At 49.6% G+C, this 18,210-nt stretch overlaps 1 protein-coding gene across 2 annotated transcripts; it reads right to left on the bottom strand.

Moving 5' to 3' along the window:
• Window positions 1-1,293: 1,293 nt before the first annotated feature.
• On the bottom strand, window positions 1,294-17,991 carry LOC140720704 (C-type lectin domain family 9 member A-like). 2 transcript variants are annotated; one of them, XM_073035531.1, is made up of 8 exons: window positions 17,877-17,991; window positions 17,128-17,199; window positions 15,852-15,971; window positions 12,200-12,315; window positions 8,769-8,984; window positions 6,392-6,534; window positions 5,917-5,981; window positions 1,294-2,220 (listed from the first exon to the last, which is right to left on the bottom strand). In XM_073035531.1, exons 5-8 carry the CDS (start codon window positions 8,836-8,838, stop codon window positions 2,028-2,030), a joined length of 471 nt encoding a protein of 156 aa, XP_072891632.1. In that variant the 5' UTR covers window positions 8,839-8,984; window positions 12,200-12,315; window positions 15,852-15,971; window positions 17,128-17,199; window positions 17,877-17,991; the 3' UTR covers window positions 1,294-2,027. The 2 variants fall into 2 exon arrangements, with proteins under 2 accessions (XP_072891632.1, XP_072891633.1); XM_073035532.1 differs by having other exon boundaries at window positions 17,877-17,985.
• Window positions 17,992-18,210: the final 219 nt, after the last annotated feature.

The raw sequence follows: 18,210 nt of genomic DNA, 5'->3' as shown, positions 1-18,210 counted from the left end.
GAGAGTGCAGAGACGATTTACTAGGATGTTACCAGGGTTTCAGCACTTAAGTTACAGAGAAAGGTTGAACAAGTTAGGTCTCTATTCATTGGAGCGTAGAAGGTTGAGGGGGGATTTGATCGAGGTATTTAAAATGTTGAGAGGGATAGATAGAGTTGACGTGAATAGGCTGTTTCCATTGAGAGTAGGGGAGATTCAAACGAGAGGACATGATTTGAGAGTTAGGGGGCAAAAGTTTAAGGGAAACACGAGGGGGTATTTCTTTACTCAGAGAGTGATAGCTGTGTGGAATGAGCTTCCTGTAGAAGTAGTAGAGGCCAGATCAGTTGTGTCATTTAAGGTAAAATTGGATAGGTATATGGATAGGAAAGGAGTGGAGGGTTATGGGCTGAGTGCGGGTAGGTGGGACTAGGTGAGATTAAGAGTTCGGCACGGACTAGGAGGGCCGGAATGGCCTGTTTCCGTGCTGTGATTGTTATATGGTTATATATGGTTAAATCCAATTCCCGCCGTCCCGTAGTCTTGAATTGTGAGTCCCGCACCGGCGAATGTGCGTGTGTTTGTGTTCGGAGGATGTGCAGGAAACAGGAGAGAACTGGAAGAGGGGGTGGTTTTGATGGGACACGGACATGGTGGTGAGATATCAGTCACTGGGATGACGTGTTGTCGAACCAAACGATCGGCCTGTTCACACAGAACAGGGCAGAGGCTCAGAACTGAGAGATCGATATCTGGTGGAAAGGGGCTGGGTGGTTAACAACAGACGTCACCACTACCCCTTTCTGCCCATTATTCCATATAATCAGAGAGAGGGAGAGAGAGCGAGAGGGAGACGTGTATAGGAGGGAGAGGGTTAATGGAACCGTGGAAGACCTGCAGGAGATGGAGCGTGTGAGATAGGGAGACGGGGAGAGGAGTTATGGAAGGAGGAGATAACGGAGACGTCACGGAGTGTAGGGGATGGAGAAAATGTGTGTAGAAGAAGATGGCGGTGGCGGGAACGGGGAGGGCTGTGGGGGAAGTCGTGGATGACGATGACGAGGATGGTCGTCTGGGAAGGAGGGCTGACGACGAACAGGAGACGGAAAACTCAATGAACCAGGAACACCTTCTTCCCCTGCGCCAGCATATTCTTGAACGCATCAGCACCACCTCCTCATTTTTGTGGCATTTATTAGCTTTTTGCATTTGACATTAATTTTACATATTTGCGCCCTACTGATTCTTCAAAAGAACAAATATCCGGTGGTCTAAGTCACAGATAATAAAACAGATCGTGAATCCGATAGAAAAGATGCGATACAGGTGGACAGGACATTTGACACGCTGGCCTTCATCAGTCAGGACACTGAGTACGGGGGTCGGAGGTCACGTTGCAGTTGCAGATGACGTCGGTCAGGCCGCACTTGGATTATGGAGTTCAGTTCTGCTTGCCTTGCTCTAAGAAAAATCTCAAAGAACTGGAAAGATTGCAGAGGGAGATTTCCGAGGATGCTGCCGGGACAGGAGGGACTGAGTTATGGAGCGAAGTTAGAAATTCTGAGACTTTTTTCGGTGACATTACAGAGGTGTAGAATACCACGAGGGACACAGATAAGGCGAATGCGTGCACTCTATTTCCCCAGGACTGGGGTATCGAGAGAATTAACTCACATGATTGAGGTGAGAGTAGCTAAAGACAGAAGCGGGGAACGAGTTGAGATAGATAAAAGGAACATAGTGGCATTGGGAAAGTGGTAGAGACGGAGTAGAGAATCGAGGGAGAGACCGGGAATAGAAGGGGGAATTGTGGGAAGGGGAGGCAAGAAAGCGGGGTGAGGAAAATTGGGATGAAACACAGGAGGCAGGAGTAGAGAGGGATGGGAGAGAGAGTTTAGATGTACGAGGGTAAAGAGAGGGCAAGATGTTGAGTAGGATTCCATATGAAGGAAAGAGGAGAATAGCGTAAGGGTGAGGGGCAGCGTCGCGGAAAGGGTAATGTGAGTCGTTAAGAGAAATGGGGGAGAAAGAGTGTTTTAACATGATATTCAATTCGGTCCCACTGGTTGTTGACAGAGATCCTGGATCTTTTCAGAAATATCTGGGCACAAAGGTGCAGACCTCTCACAGATGAAGCGCGCACGAACCTGATCGCAAGGTTTATTCTCAGTGTGCCATGTACATACACCGCATTCGGGGTCTCCACCGCTCAGCCGGAACAAGACATTCGAAGCCACTTCCCTGTCAAAGGGAGGTAAACAATGTCAACGTACCTCCAGCAGTCAGTCCCCAAAATGACTGAAACCCTCCCTGGCCATTTGAGTAGTTGGGGGGGGCGACAACCTACCTGGGAGAAACGACAGTGGCTGTGCCGCCGGCACAGAGTCCGGCCTTGTAGCTCAGAAAGGTAGGGAAAGGGAGAGGAGGGAAGTAGTAATAGGGGACGCGATAGTTAGGGGCTCAGACAGGCGATTCTGTGGACGCCATTGACCTGTGGCACCCCAACATCTCCCAGAAACCCACTTTCGCTGCACAGCCCTGTATCAGTCTCCGGAATACTCCCACTGACCCACTTTCCCAGCACAGCCATGTGTCAGTCACCACAGTAATCCATTGCCCCACTCTCTACCCACAGATCGGTGTCAGTGTCCAGAATAATAACAGTACCCAATTTCTCCTCACAGGTCCATGTCAGTCCGCAAATTGTTCCCACATCGCCAGTGTCTCCCAAGGCCCCATGTCAGTCCTCAATGCTCCCACTTCTTTTCTGTCTCCCCACAGGTCTGGGCTTTCTGCCTAAGTACTCACACACTCCACTCCCACCCCACAGATCAGTGTCAGTTCAAACTACACCCACTGCCTAACTCTCTGCACACAGCCCCGTGCCGGTCCCCGAAATAATCCCACTGCCCAACCCTCTTCTTAGAGACCTGTGTCAATCACCAAAACATCTCCCGCTTCCCATGCTCTCCCCACGGACGTGTCCTCTGTCCCCAGAGTACTCCCACTGAACCATTCTCTCCCCACAGATCTGTGTCTGTATCCAAATTAACACCCCTCCCTCATTCTCTCCCCACAGACATGTGCCAGGCCCCAAAGTGCTCCCACTGCCTCACCCTCTCCCACAACCTGGATCAGTTCCCAAAGAACTCCATAGCTCCACTCTCTCCCCACGGCTCCGTGCTGGTCCTTAAATACTTGCATGTCCCACTCTCACCCCAAGGCCCAGTGCGAGTCCCCAAAATAATCCCAATGCCTAGCCTTCCGATAAAGATCTGTGTTAACCACCGAAAGACAGCCACATCGCACTCTCTTCCCAGAGTCCATGATAGTTCCACATTTGGAGAAGGAAGTCTGAGGATCAGAACAGGATTTTTTCTTCTTCTCACCGCAGTTAAGAGAGGTGGGGACTGCGCAGGCGAGTGACGTTGAGCAGTGAAGCGTGGAAGATTTAAAAGGAACACAGCCTCAGCGGGCAGCGTCGTTTTGTGGACAGCGGAGTGAGCCGGGAGCAGAGTGAAGGGCTCTTAAGGGATTTGGCTCACCAGGCTTAGGTGGAAACGGGCGAGGCAAGGTAGGTGCAGTTTTAATTTTTCCTTTTATTAGAGGAAAGGGGGAATTATGAGTGTGAGGAGGCAGTTTGTTGTCCTCGGTGTTGGATTGGGAGGTCCTGGAGACTCCTAGCCTCCCGGACGTCCACATCTGCGTCGTTTGGCCGAGCTGTAGCTCCTAAGGGACCGTGTTAGGGAACTGGAGCTGCAGCTCGATGACCTTCGTCTGGTCAGGGAGAGGGAGGAGATGATAGCGATGAGTTACAGGCAGGTGGTCACACCGGGACCACGGCAGGCCGAGGTGCGTTACGGTTAGGAGTGAAGCAGAAGAGTCAGGTACTAGAGAGTACCCCAGTGGCTGTACCCCTTGACAATAAGTACTCCTCTTTGAGTACTGTTGGTGGGGGGGGGGGCAGCCTACCTGGGGGAAACAACGGTGTCTGTGCCTCCGGTACAGAGTCCGGCCCTGTAGCTCAGAAGCGTAAAGGAAAGGAAGAGGAAGGGCAGTAGTAATAGGAGACTCGATAGTTAGGGGGTTAGATAGGCGATTCTGTGGACGCAGACAGGACACCCGGATGGTAGTTTGCTCCCTGGTGCAAGGGTCCGGGATATTTCTTATCACGTCCAAGACAACTTGAAGTGCGAGCGTGAGGAGTCAGACATCGTGGGTACCATATCGGTACCAATGACATAGGTAGGAAAAGGGAGTGGTCCTGAAAGGAGAAGATAGGGAGTTAGGAAGGAAGTTGAGAAGAAGGACCGCAATGGTAGTAATCTCGGGATTTACTGCCTGTGCCACGCGACAGTGACAGTAGGATGGAATGAGATGGAGGATAACTGCGTGGCTGAGGGATTGAAGAAGGGGGCAGGGCAGAGATTCAAGTTTCTGGATCTCCATTAGGGCAGGTGTGACCCGTACAAAAAGTATGGGTTACCCTTGAATCCTAAGGGGACAAATATCCAGGCGGGGAGATTTGCTAAGGCTACAGGGGAGACTTTAAAATAGAATGGTTGGGGTGTGAATCAATTTGAAGAAACTTAGAGAGAGCAGGTTATTTCACAAATAGAAAAAGCTAGTAGACAATATCAGAGGGAGGATAAGCAGGTGATGGAGAAGAGGAGCGCTCAGACCGAGGATGTTGGAGAGAAGGAAGAAAAAGATAATAAAGTTGTTTGTACCGTTAGGGATAAACATAGAGGAAGAGGTGGAGAGTTTTTTCAATGTATCTATATTAATGCTAGGAGCATTGTAAGAAATGTGGATGAGCTTACAGCATGGATTGATACCTGGAAATATGATGTTTTAGCAATTAGTTAATTATGGTTGCAGGAGGGGTGTGATTGGCAACTAAGTATTCGTTGATTTCTATGATGAAGAGATGCAATGGGACATCTTCCTCGACTGCGCAATCTCAGCTCTGAACGCACGAGATCAAACTCCATATTTTTCGTCAGGTCTGATAGAATCGGAGGGGCAAGAGGGGGTGTCTACATTATTTGTCAGAGAAAATATTACAGCGGTGGTAATACAGGATAGATTAGAGGGCTCGTCTAAGGAGGCTATTTCGTGGGAATTGAGGAATGTGAAAGGTGTAGTAACAATTGTAGACCACCTAATGTGGAGCGAGAATCGGAGGAACAAATTTCTAAGGAGGTAGCAGATATTTGCAGTAAGCACAAGGTTGTGATTGTGGGAGATTTTAATTTTCCACACATGGACTGGAAGCCAATTCTGTAAAAGTGCTGGATGGTTTGGGGTTTGTAGAATCTATGCAGTATAGTTTTTTGCAGCAATACATAGAGGGTACCCAACTAGAGAAAGGGCAGTGCTGGATCTCCTGTTAGGGAATGAGATAGGTCAGGTGACGGAGGTATGATTTGTGTTCCATATTGTCATTTGAAACAAATGGACAGGCATATGGATAGGAAAAGAACGGAGGGTTATGGGCTGAGTGCAGTTAGATGGGACTATGTGAGAGTAAGCGTTCGTCACGGACTAGAAGGGCCGAGATGGCCTGTTTCCGTGCTGTAATTGTTATGTAGTTATATGGTTCTATTATTTTTACTGCACACTCTGTACCAACAGCCCTCGTCGATCCTCAAACAAATCCAATTGCCCATTCACTCACCGCAGAAATTTCTCTGTCTCCAAAACGCCCCGAATGCCCCACTCTCTCCCCACAGCCCTTGTTTGTATGCAAACTCATACCACTGTCCACTCCCTTTGGCAAACCGTGTCTGACCAGAAACTAAACCCACTGCACACAACCTTCCCGCAGCCTGTGCCAGACCTCAAATTAAATCCACTGCCCACTCGCTTCTCGCATCCTGTATCAATCCGACGACCCACTTTTTTCTCAGAAACTTGCAAGATCCCAAATCTCACCCGTCTTTGCATTTTCCAATCCAGTATGAATTGCCTTGGTCGCGGACAGTTTTTGTAAGAAAATTCTGTGAAATTAAATTGCTATCATTAATGATTGAATCACAAAGATATTTCCAGTGCGTCCCTTTATGTCTGAACCCAGGAGAGTGTGAAGGGATGGTTTTGAAGGAGCTTAATACTGTGTCTCACCACGGGAGAATGTGAATGTCACGGTGTGGAAGGAGCCTCACTATGTGTCTGAACCGGGGAGTTCATGATGTGACGGTGTGGAGTGAGCCTCACTATGTGTCTGACACCGGACATGTGTGATGGAACGGTGTGAAGGAGATTCACTCCGTTCCTGACAGCAGGAGTATGTGCTGGGACGAGAATGAGGGAGCTTCACTCTGTGTCTGAGCCCGAAAGTGTGAGATCAAACGCTATGGAGGTAGATTCCCTCTGGTGTGGATATATCTTCCGTCCATCTGACACGTACCTCTTCTTCTGCTGAATTTATTTCAAGAAGTTTAGAATCAGATTTCGAACAATTCTGCTTCGCTTCATCGTAGGAAGTGTTAACCGTGGATATAAAATAACACGGGCCTTCATTTCTGATCCAGTTCTGGGAAAACGCTTGCTCTGGAAATTGGGAAAAAAGAACAGTGAATCTCACTGCGTACCGTCCATTACATCCATTGCGTGTCAGACAGCGAAAGAGGATCCATCCTCACCGACCCATCACACACACCTGGTCAAGTACAGAATGGAACACCCTCCTCACTGGTCCCTTGACAAATTGGCCCTGGAATTTCGGAACAAGTAGCAGTGAATCCGCCGGGATTCAGACACCGTCCCATCACACACTCCCGGGGTCAGACACAGAGTGAAGCTCCCTCCACACCGTCCCATCACACTCTCCCGGGGTCAGAAACTGAGTGAATCTCCCTCCACGCCGTCCCATCTCACACTCCCGGGGTCAGACACAGAGTGAATCTCCCTCCAGCCCGACCCATCACATGCTCCTGCGGATAGATACAGAGTGAAGCTTCCTCCACACAGTCCCATCACACAACAACGGAATCAGACACAGAGTGAAGTTCCCTCCACACTGTCCCATCACACACTCCCGTGGTCAGACACAGAATGAAGCTCCCTCCGTACCGTCCCATCACACACTCATGGGTTCAGACTGCACGCTGCTCACTGTCAAATCACACGCTCTTACGAATCTTCCTCCACACCGACCCCTTACACACTACCAGGTTCAGACACAGAGTGAATCTCCCTCCACACCGCCCCTTCACACAATCCTGAGATCAGACACAGTGACTCTCCCTCCATACCTTCCAACCACACACTCCCAGGGTCAGACACAGAGTGAATCTCCCCCCACACCGTCCCATCACACTTTCCCAGGGTCAGACACAGAGTGAATCTCCCCCCACACCGTTCCATCATACACTCCCGGGGTCAGACACAGAGTGAATCTCCCTCCACACCGTCCCATCACACAATCCCGAGATCAGATTAGCAAAGAAACTCCTTCGGCACCGTCCCATCACAGGCACCCGGAGTCAGTTATAGAGTGAATGTCCCTGCAGTCCATTAAATCACACACGTTCCTGACGGGTCAGACTACAAATTTATGTTCCATCCACAATGTCACGTCACACACTCTTGGGGCAGACGAAGAATGATTCTCCTTCCACACTGTCCCATCACACACTCCAGGGGTCAGCTTCAGACTGAATCTTTCACTCCACCACACTATCAAACACTCCTTGGGTCAAACATGGAGTGAAGCTTACTGCATGCTCTCCCATCACGCAGTCCTGCCGACAAATACATAGTGAGCCTCCCTCCACAGTTCCCCAATACATCCTCCCCATGGTCAGTTTGGAATTGAAACACTCTGCGCCATCCCGCCGCATACTCCCGTCGTCAGACAGCGTAAGATGCTCCTTCTGCCCAGTAACACCAAATAACACAGGGGGTCAGAAAACGAGCGAAGCTCTCTACACACCGTCCAAGCACACACTCCCTGTGTCAGAAGCAGAGGTAAGCTGCCTGCACACTGTCCCATCAAACACTCACGAGCCTAACACAGGGTAAATCTCCCCCCTTACGTCCTCCGTACATCACAGACCTCCTGGCGAGTCACAGAGTGGAGATCTCTCTCAACCGTCCCATCACGCTCAGCTGTGCTCACACACAAAGCGAAGTTCCGCCCACGCTCTCCCATGGCACACTGACGGATTCAGACTCGCTCCACAATATCCAATCCCTCACCAATCCCTGTAGGTGTCACATAGAATGAACGTCCCTCTACACTGTCCCCCTCGCACAGTCCCGGAGTCAGACACAGTCGCTCTCTCTCCACGATCCAATAACTCCGGGAGTCAGAAATAGAGTGAAGCTCCTTCCACCCTGTCCCATTACACACTCCCGGATTCAGGCACAGAGTGATGCTCCTTCTGTTCCGTCTCATCCCCTCACTCTGGGATTCAGACGCAGAGTGAAGCCCCCGCTGCACCGCCTCGTCGCACACTCCCGGATTCAAAGTGAAACGCTCTCTCCATGTTGCAATAACACACTTCAGGGGTCAGGTATGGGGTGAATCTCTCTGGGCACTGTCCCATCACACAATCCCTCTGTCAGTCACAGAGTGAAGCTGGATCCATTCTGTCCCATCAGACATTCCCGGAGTGAGACATAGAGTGAAGCTGTAATGTGACGTCTCACAATCCCGTGTTCAGACACAGAGTGAAACTCCCTCCACGCAGTCCCATCACACACTCACCGGGTCAAACACAGAGTGAATCCATGCCTGCCCTGTGATGAGGAGCGGGTGAAAGAGGGGGATGATGTCTTACCTCTTCTGCTGGTCAACAATTCACAGATTTGAGCCTTGGTTTCGTTGACAGATCTGTACTTCGTCTCCATCTCAGTGAACTGGTGACGGACATCGTTGTGCAGTCGGTTAAGATCGGACAGATTGGAGTTGAGTGCAGAAAGCTTGGATTGAAGGGTTGAGTTTAACTCATGGCAGTTTAGGTCGGAGGTGAACTTAGACTGACGAATCTGTAATACTGAGAGAGATGGTGTAGGATATTCAGTGTGTGTGTGACATGTGAGTCAGCGTCACGCTACCGAACAGGTCACAGAGAGTGTTGTGTCAGTGTCACGGTGAAGGATGTCACAGTGAAGGATGTGATGGTGGCACAGTGAGAGGCGTCTTCTGTGTCACTCTGAGGGGTATATTAATGTCCTGGTGAAGGTTTTGTTGATGTTACAATGGGGGTCTGCGTCATGTTTGTGTCACGGCGATGGTCGTGTCTGTGTTGCGGTCAGGAGTGTATCTGTGTCTCGTTGAAGGTCGTTACCGTGCTACCGTTACAGCATTGTTGATGTTATGGTGAATGGCGTGTCTGTATCAGGATGAGCCTTGATTGAGTTACGGGAAATGTTTTTTTTTATCACTGTTTGCTGTGCGTCCGTGTTATAGAACAAGAATAGTACAGCACTGTTCAGGTCCTTCGGCCCACAATGTTGTGCCCACCCCTTAAACGCTGCCTCCCATAAAACCCACCACCTTAAACTCCTCTATATACCTGTCTGGTAGGCTATTAAATATCACCAGTGTATCTGCCTCCACCACTGACTCAGGAAGTGCATTACCCACTAACCGCCCTCTGACTAAAAAAACCTTCCTCTAGTATTCCCCTTGAATTTCCCTCTCCTTACCTTAAAGCTATGTCCTCTTTTACTGAGCAGTGGTGCCTGGGGAAGAGGGGCTAGCTGTCCACTCTGTCTATTTCTCTTAATATCTTTTATACCTATATCATGTTTTCTCCCATCCTCCTTCAATTTACCCACTGGAGAAGTGGGTAAAGCCCAAGCTCCCTTAATCTTTGATCATAATGCATACTCTCTAAACCAGGCAGCATCCTGGTAAATCTCCTCTGTACCCTGTCTAACGCTTCCACAATCTCCCTACAGTGAGAAGATCGGAAATGGACACCAGTACTCCAAGTGTGGCCTAACCAGAGGTTTATACAGCTGCATCATTACCTCACGACTCTTAAACTCTGTCCCTCGACTTATGAAAGCTAACAACCATAAACGTTCTTAACTGCCCTATCTACCAGTGAGGCAACTTTCAGCGATCTGTGGACATGTACTCCCAGTTCCCTCTGCTCCGCCACACTACCAAGTAACCTGTCATTTACTTTGTACTCTGCCTTGGAGTTTGTCCTTCCAAAGTGTAGCACCTCACATTTCTCCGGGTTGAATTCCATCTGCTACTTCTCAGCCCACGTCTGTATCCTATCAATGTCTCTCTGAAATTTTCGACAATCCTTAACACTATCCACAACACCAGCAACTTTGCCGTCTCCAAACTTGTCAATCCGCCCTTCTACCTACACATCTATGTCGTTAATAAAATCACGAAAAGCAGAGATACTAGAACCGATCATTGAGGAACACCACTAGTCACAGCCCTCCAATCCGAAGGTACTCCCTCCACCACGACACTCTGCTTTCTCCAGGGAAGCCAATTGTGAATCCACCTGGCCAAGCTTATCTGGACCCCATGCCTTCTGACTTTCTAAATAAGCTCTACCGTGCGGAACCTTGTCAAATGCCTTACTAAATTCCATGTATATCACATCCACTGCACTACCCCCTTCTATATGACTTATCAAAAAGACTAAGGAGCTGGTGGAGGACCTGAGGAGGGCTAAGGCATCGGTGACCCCTGTTTCCATCCAGGGGGTCAGTGTGGACATGGTGGAGGATTACGAATACCAGGGGATACGAATGGACAATAAACGGGACTGGTCAAAGAACACTGACGTTGTCTAAAAGAAGGGTCAGGGACGTCTCTATTTCCTGAGAGACTGAGGTCCTTTTAACATCTGCCGGACGATACTTAGGATGTTCTACGAAGCTGTGGTGGACAGTGCTATCATGTTTGCTGTTCTGCGCTGGGGCAGCAGGCTGATGGTAGCAGACACCAACAGAATCAACAAACGCATTCGTAATGCCAGTGATGTTGTGGTGGTGGAACTGGACTCTCTGACGGTGGTGTCTGAAAGGAGGATGCTGTCCAAGTTTCATGCCCTCTTGGTCAATGACTCCCAAAAACTCCACAAAGTACTGGTTAGGCACTGGAGTACATTCAGCCAGGGACTCATTCCACCGAGATGTAACACTGAGCGTCATAGGAAGTCATTCCTACCAGCGGCCATCAAACTTTACAACTCCTCCCTCGGAGTGTCAGACACCCTGAGCCAATAGGCGAGTCCTGGCCTTATTTCCACTTGGCATGATTAACTTATTATTTAATTATTTATGGTTTTATATTGCTATATTTCTTCAGTATTCTGGTTGGTGTGGTTATAACGAAACCTATTTTTTCTCGTGATCAATAACGTATGTCAGTCTGTCTGTCTATCACCTCCTCAAAGAGTTCGATCAGGTTTTTAGACATGATCTGCCCTTCACAAAGTCATGCTGACTGTCCCTAATCAGACCATGATTGTCCAAATGTCCATAGATTTTATCTCTAAGAATTGTTTCCAACAGCTTTCTCAAAATAGACTTAAGGCTCAGTGAGCTATAATTAGTCGGACCATCCCTACCACTTATTTGAACAAGAGGACAATATTCGCCTCCCTCCAATACCATTCCCGTGGACAACGACGACATAACGATCCTAGCTAGAGTCTCAGCAATCTCTTCTCTCCCCTCGTGGAGCAGGCCTGGGGAATATTCTGTCAGGCCCGGGTACTTATCCGTCGTAATATATTTTTAAGAACTCCAACACCTCCTCTCACTTAATATCAACATGCTCCAGAACATCAAACTCCTTCATATTGTCCTCACCGTCATCAAGTTCCCTGTCACTGGTGTATACCGAAGAGAAGTATTCATTGAGGACCTCGCTCACTTCCTCAGCCTCCAGACACATCTTCCCACTTTCATCTCTAATCGGTCCTACCTTCAGTCCTATCATACTTTTGTTTTTCACATAATTGAAGAATGGCTGGGGTTTTCCTTTACCCTACTCGCCAGGGCTCCCTTCTTTCTGTCCACGACCCCTTTCTTCATCTCTTTTCTTACTGCCCTATTTTCCTCAATAGACCCATCTTATCCTTGCTTCCTAAACCTCATGTATGCTGCCGTCTTACATCGGTGTTACCGGAAGGGGGTTTTGGTTTCACTGTTGTGGTTTACAATCTCAATATATTCCGCTTTATTAATTTGCGGTCTGACTCTATCCGCAGACCTTTCCACTCACCATAGATCGAGAGACCGGCCACTGTCACGATGAAGGCGGACGTAACCAGGCAGAGTAGGCAGATCAGACGGTACGGTCTATTCCGATCTTCACTTTCGACTCCCGTTCTTGCGCAGCTGTGGAGCGACCATACGAACATAAGATCACAATAAATATTTAATAAAACAATAATAGCTACTTAATGAATACTTTATTATCTTAGTGACTGTAGTGATGACTTGCAGCAGACTGAAAAGCTTGAGCATGTAGATGTTAAAAAGGAGGATGTAATGGAGCTTTTGAAAAGCATCACATTGGATAAGTCGCCGGTACGGACGAAACATACCCCAGGCTCCTGTCGGACGCGAGGGAAGATATTGCTGAAGCTCTGGCGATGAACTTTGGCATCATCAATGAAACGTGAGAGGTTCGGATGATTGCGGATATTGTTTTTTTATTAAAGAAAGTGAGAGGACATTGCCCATGAAATTATAGACCAGTGAGTCTTACCTCAGCGGTTGGTAAGTTGATGGAGAAGATCCTGAGAGGCAAGACTTATGAAGATTTGGAGAGGTATAATATGTGAAGCAGTTGTCAGCATGGCTTTGTAAAGGGTAGATCGTGCCGTCCGAGACTGATCGCATTTGTGTGGGGATGTAACCTAACACATTGATAAGGAAGAGCAGTTGATGTAGTGTATATGATTTCAGCAAAGCATTTTATAAGGTACCCCATGCAAAACATACTGAGAAAGTAAGTAGGATGGTATACAAGGGGGCATTGTTTTGTGGATCAGAACTGGCTTGCCCACAGAAGGCAAAGAGTGGTTGTAGACGGGTCATATTCTGCATGGAAGTCGGTTACCAGTGGAGTGCATCATTGATCTGTTCTAGGACCCGTATTCTTCGTGACTTTTATAAATGAACTGGATGAAGATGTGGAGGGATGGTTTGTAAGTTTGCGGATGACACAATGTTTGGGGTTTTGTGGATAGTTGGAGGGCCGTCAGAAGTTACAGCGGATGCAAAACCGGCTGAGAAGTGGCAGATGGAGTTCAACCCAGTTATGTGTGAGGTGCACGACGAGTGATTCTGCAAATGATGGAAATAAATAAAAACACAAAATGTTGGCAGAACACAGCAGGCTAGACAGCATCTATCAGAGAAGGTAGTGACGACGTTTCGGGCCGAAACCCTTGTGAAGTGGTCATTTTGACAGGTCAAATACGATGTCAGAATATAATATTAATTGTAAGTCTCTTGGCAGTGTGGAGAATCAGAGGGATCTTGGGGTCCGAGCTCAAACAGCTGCTCAGGTTGACTCTGTGTTTCAGAAGGAATATGGCGTATTGGCCTTCATCAATCGTGGACTTGAATTTAGGAGCCGAGAGGTAATGTTGCAGCTATATAGAACCCTGGTCAGACCCTACCTGGAGAACTGTGCACTATAGGAAAGACGTGGAATCAATAGAAATGGTGCAGAGGAGATTGACAAGAATGTTTACTGGATTTGAGACCATGCCTTATGAGAATAGGTTGAGTGAACTCAGCCTTTTCTCCTTGGAGAGACGGAGGGTGAGATGTGACCTGATCGAGGTGTACAAGATGATGAGAGGCATTGATCGTGCGGATAGTCAGAGGCTTTTTCCCAGGACTGAAATCGCTCGCACGAGAGGACAAACTTTTAAGGTGCTTGGAAGAAGGTACAGAGGAGACGTCAAAGGTAAGTTTTGTTTTTTTAACTCAGAGAGTGGTGAGTGCATGGAATAGGCTGCAGGCGGCGGTGGTGGAGGCGGAACCGATAGGGTCTTTCATATGACTCCTGGATGGCTACATGGAGCTTAGAAAAATAGAGGGCTATGGGTAAATCCTAGGTAGTTCTAAGGTACGGACATGTTCGTCACAACTTTGTGGGCCGAAGAGCCTGTATTGTGCTGAATGTTTTCTATGTTTCAATGTTTCTATATACATCACAAACAGGAGTGGTGGCTGCAGAATAAAGCGTCACAGTTACAGAGAGAGGGCAGTGCAGGCCGACGATAAAGTGCAAGGGGCCACGACGATGTAGATAGTGAGGTCAGGAGTCATCTGATCGTCCCGGGGGACCGTTCTATAATCCGATAGAAAGGGGGAAGAAGCCGTCCTTGAGACTGGTCGACGTGCTTTCGTACCTTTCTCCCCGATGGGAGGGAGTCCGGCTGGGTTGGGTGGGGGTCTATGGTTATGCTGGCTGCTTCACGGAGACAGCAGGAAATGTAGACAGTGACCATGGATGTAGACATGTAAGATTTCCATCTTTGGAGTAAGACAGCAGGGCGGCTGATTAGGACAGTGTACCAGACGTGATGGATAGGGACTTTAATGAGGTATTGTTGGGCTGCTCTGTATAAGGGGCTGGGGCCAGGGGAGATTAGACTGACGGATTTGATTGCGGAGAACCTGTTTGTCTGATTGGTTGACACAATGTACACTGAATTTAACAAATACTGTCACAAGATCCCAGATGATAGATCACTCTGGAGATGGAAGAAGGAAGGGGGGGGGGGGAGAGACGGAGAAAGGAAGGAGCGGTGAGAGAGGTGTGGAGGGGGAGATCCGGAGTGTGAAAGATGGAGGAGGGAGGGAGATACTGGATGGCCTGAGACCCAGAGATTTATCGGTCTAATATGATCGAGAAGGACTGATCAGGCACGGGGAGTAGATGTAATCTACCTGGAATTTAACAAGGTCTCAGATGGTACACGGCTCTGGAAGATGATGGTACAGGAGTCGGGAGGTCACGTTGCAGATGTACAGTGACGCCGCTCTTGTTCAGTGTTGGTCGCCCTGATATAGGAAAGGCCACTGTGCTGGAAGGTTTACGAGGATGTTGGACTCGGGGGAGTGAGGCATGGAGAGTGGTCGGGCAGGTCGGGATTTTATTCCGTGGATCGCAAGGGTGACCTTACAGAGTTGTGTCAAACCACGAGAGGCGTACGTAGGGTGAAAGAACACAGACGTTCCTCAGGTCCGGGGTATTGATAACCAAAGGACAGAGGATCAAGGTGAGAGTGGATGGCGTAGAAGGAGAGAGATGAGGGCGGAAGACAGAAGGAGATAGACAGGGGCGGGGGAGGGGAAAAGTGAAAGTCAGAGGGAGGGAATAAGGGAGGAGGGAGGGACAGAGAGTGGGGCGGAGGGGGAAGAGTGGGGAGATGGTGAGAAAGAAGGGCTAGATGGCGAATGGCTTGTAGGAGAGTGGTTGGGGAGAGTCGAGAACCGAGTAGAGGAGGAGAGGACAGTGAGAGTGAGGTGGGTAGAGCGGGACGACTGTGCAGTGAGAGAAGGAGGAGAACGAGGATGTTGCCGGACTCGAGGGACTAATTTATGGATAGAGGTCCGGCAGGTTGGGAGTTTATTTCTTGGAGCGTCGAGATGACCTTAGAGAGACGTATAAAACCAAGAGCGGTGAGTGTGTACAGTAACTTTCCGTAGACTTGGGAATCGAGGACCAGAGCGCACGTCTAAGGTGAGAGGGGAATGGGATTTCATTAGGGAGCCGAGTCACAAGCTTGTGGTCAGTCTATGGGACTAGCTGTCAGAAGAAGTGGTTGAAGCAGATGCATTAGAAACTTGGACACTTGGGGGTATGACACGTGACCCATCCAGATGACGACATCGTTATGAACTCTGACCTTTTTCTGCGGTGGTTGACAGACCACCGGGTCCCGAGGCAATGGGAGGACCTTCGCCCTCATCGATGCGAGGTTCCTCTTTCCGAAAGTTCAGATCTGAGTAGGTGGAGTTCAGACCGTCTGGGAGAGAGAGAGAGAGAGAGCGAGAGAGAGCAGTTAAGTGACAGAGTGAGAGCAGTACAGAATGGAGTAGGGTGTCGGGAAGAGAGAGAAGTGGGAGGGGTGAGAGAAGAGACAGAGGATGTGGGAGAGGAGTAGAGAGAGGAGAGATACAGGAGGCAGCAGAGCAGGGCGATGGGCAGAGAGGGGAAGGAAGCGACAGGGGTGATGGGCGGGAAGATGTAACAGAAAGAATGGGGAGGGAGAACTGGGTGAGAGAGGCTGAGACAGAGGGGAGGGACAGGGGATAGAGTAGGGAACAGTGAGAGGGCAGGGAGAGGTGTGAGAGAGAGTGATTGAGAAGGGAGAGCGGGGGGAGGAAAAGTGGGAGAGGGATGGGGAAGAGAGAAGAAGAGAATTTGAGTGAGAGAGAGAGAGAAGTGCGAGGGGAGAGAGCGTCGGCGAAAGGAAAAAGAGACGGGGATAGAGAGGAGGCGAGCGCTTGACGGGAGCTGAGGGACAACTTTAGGACAGAGCGAGGTTGGAAGTCCGAGAGGGGCGGACGGGAAAGAATGAGACGGAGCGGAGAGAGAGGGAACGAGCGCGAGGGGAAGACTGGGAGTGGTGGACACGGTGACTGTGATAGAGGAGAGACGGGAGTGAGAGGGGGCAATGAGTGAGGGCGAAGAGAACGGGACAGTGGGAGACAGTGGGGAAAACGGGGAGAGGGACGAGGGAGAGAGGGGGAGCGGAGAGCGTGTGAGGAGGTGAGGAAGGGGAGCGAAGTGGAAAGAAGGAAAAGTGAGTGGGGTTAAGAAAAGTGAGAGAGGGTTATGAATTCATACCGCGTAACCCCATCCCACAGCTCTCGCTCCTCGTCGCCCCTTCCTCCACACGGCACATCCCATGCTATCTCTCCTCACCGATCCTCTCACAGCCCACTGTCGTCAAAACATCCTACGGCGCTCCTTCTACTCCGCCCCTCCATGGGCGCTCACTCCTCACAGATTCCCTCCCCAAAGTCCCTCACAGAAAGACACACCCCCATCATCTCTCCCACGCGTTCCCTCCGTCTTATGCTCAAACCGGCAATCATTAGGTACGTTTGCCCTGAGATCTCTCGACAGGATTGGACGTATCAGCTAAACAGGGTCAAACCAACAAAGATGAAACTGACCTTGATCTGCCCGGACCCGGGGCGCCGAGGGGGTCTTGAAATTAACTTCCGCGTACAATACATCAGATTCAGCTGGGGACAGAACAGTGAGGTTCAGAGACAGATTGAGGATCCCTATACACCGTCCCATCACACAATCCCGGGATCAGACACAGAGTGAATCTCCCTCCACACCGTCCCATCACACACTCCGGGTCAGACACAGAGTGAATCTCCCTCCACACCGTCCCATCACACACTCCGGGTCAGACACAGAGTGATCTCCCTCCACACCGTCCCATCACACACTCCCGGGTCAGACACAGAGTGAATCTCCCTCCACACCGTCCCATCACACACTCCCGGGGTCAGACACAGAGTGAATCTCCCTCCATACCGTCACATCACACAATCCCGGGGTCAGACACAGAGTGAATCTCCCTCCACACCGTCCCATCACACACTCCGGGGTCAGGACACAGAGTGAATCTCCCTCCACACCATCCCATCACACAATCCCGAGGTCAGACACAGATTTAAACTCCCTCCACCAGTCCGATCACACACACCGGGGGTCAGATACAGATTTAAACTCCCTCCACACCGTCCCGTCACACACTCCCACGGTCAGCACAGATTGAAGTTCTCTCCACACTCGCTCATCACAAACTCCCGGGCAGATATTGTGTGAAACTCCCTCCACCAGTTGATGACACACACCAGGATAAGCTGCAGAATAGAGCTGTCGCTTGTCTCTCTGCCACACTCACCTCGGGAAGGAGACCGTGTGTCCGCTTTTCCCAACTTCACATCCATCCTGTCGAGGATTCTCTGCGTCTCTGAGCTCAGATAGCGGAAACAACCGTTGTCAGAGGAAGCCTGTGTTAACAAGTGGGTTAGACCGGTACCAAACAACGCCGGATGAATAGCTGATAAATTTAGAAACCGAGAGCAGGGGAGGAACTGCGGGGAGCAGAGAGATTGACGGTGTTGCAGAGGGTGGTCGAGAAATGAGAGTGGTGAAAATGAGGGGAGGATTCAGGGTCGGGTAGAGATAGAGAGGTGGGTGGACAGTGGACAGACTGGGGAGAAGGGAGTGTGAGA

This window comes from Hemitrygon akajei, unplaced genomic scaffold (genome assembly GCF_048418815.1).
Source record: "Hemitrygon akajei unplaced genomic scaffold, sHemAka1.3 Scf000046, whole genome shotgun sequence".
NCBI classification, from domain to species: domain Eukaryota; kingdom Metazoa; phylum Chordata; class Chondrichthyes; order Myliobatiformes; family Dasyatidae; genus Hemitrygon; species Hemitrygon akajei.
The sequence above is the reverse complement of the archived record's forward strand: the minus strand, read 5'-3'. Positions and strand labels throughout refer to the sequence as shown.

Coding starts and splice junctions, on each gene's coding strand:
- LOC140720704 (XM_073035531.1), bottom strand. CDS start 8,838: ATGGAGACGAAGTACAGATCTGTCAACGAAACCAAGGCTCAAATCTGT. Junction 6,535..8,768: donor ATTGTTGACCAGCAGAAGAG/GTAAGACATCAT, acceptor CCCAATTTCCAG/AGCAAGCGTTTTCCCAGAAC. Junction 5,982..6,391: donor TAAATTCAGCAGAAGAAGAG/GTACGTGTCAGA, acceptor TTAATTTCACAG/AATTTTCTTACAAAAACTGT.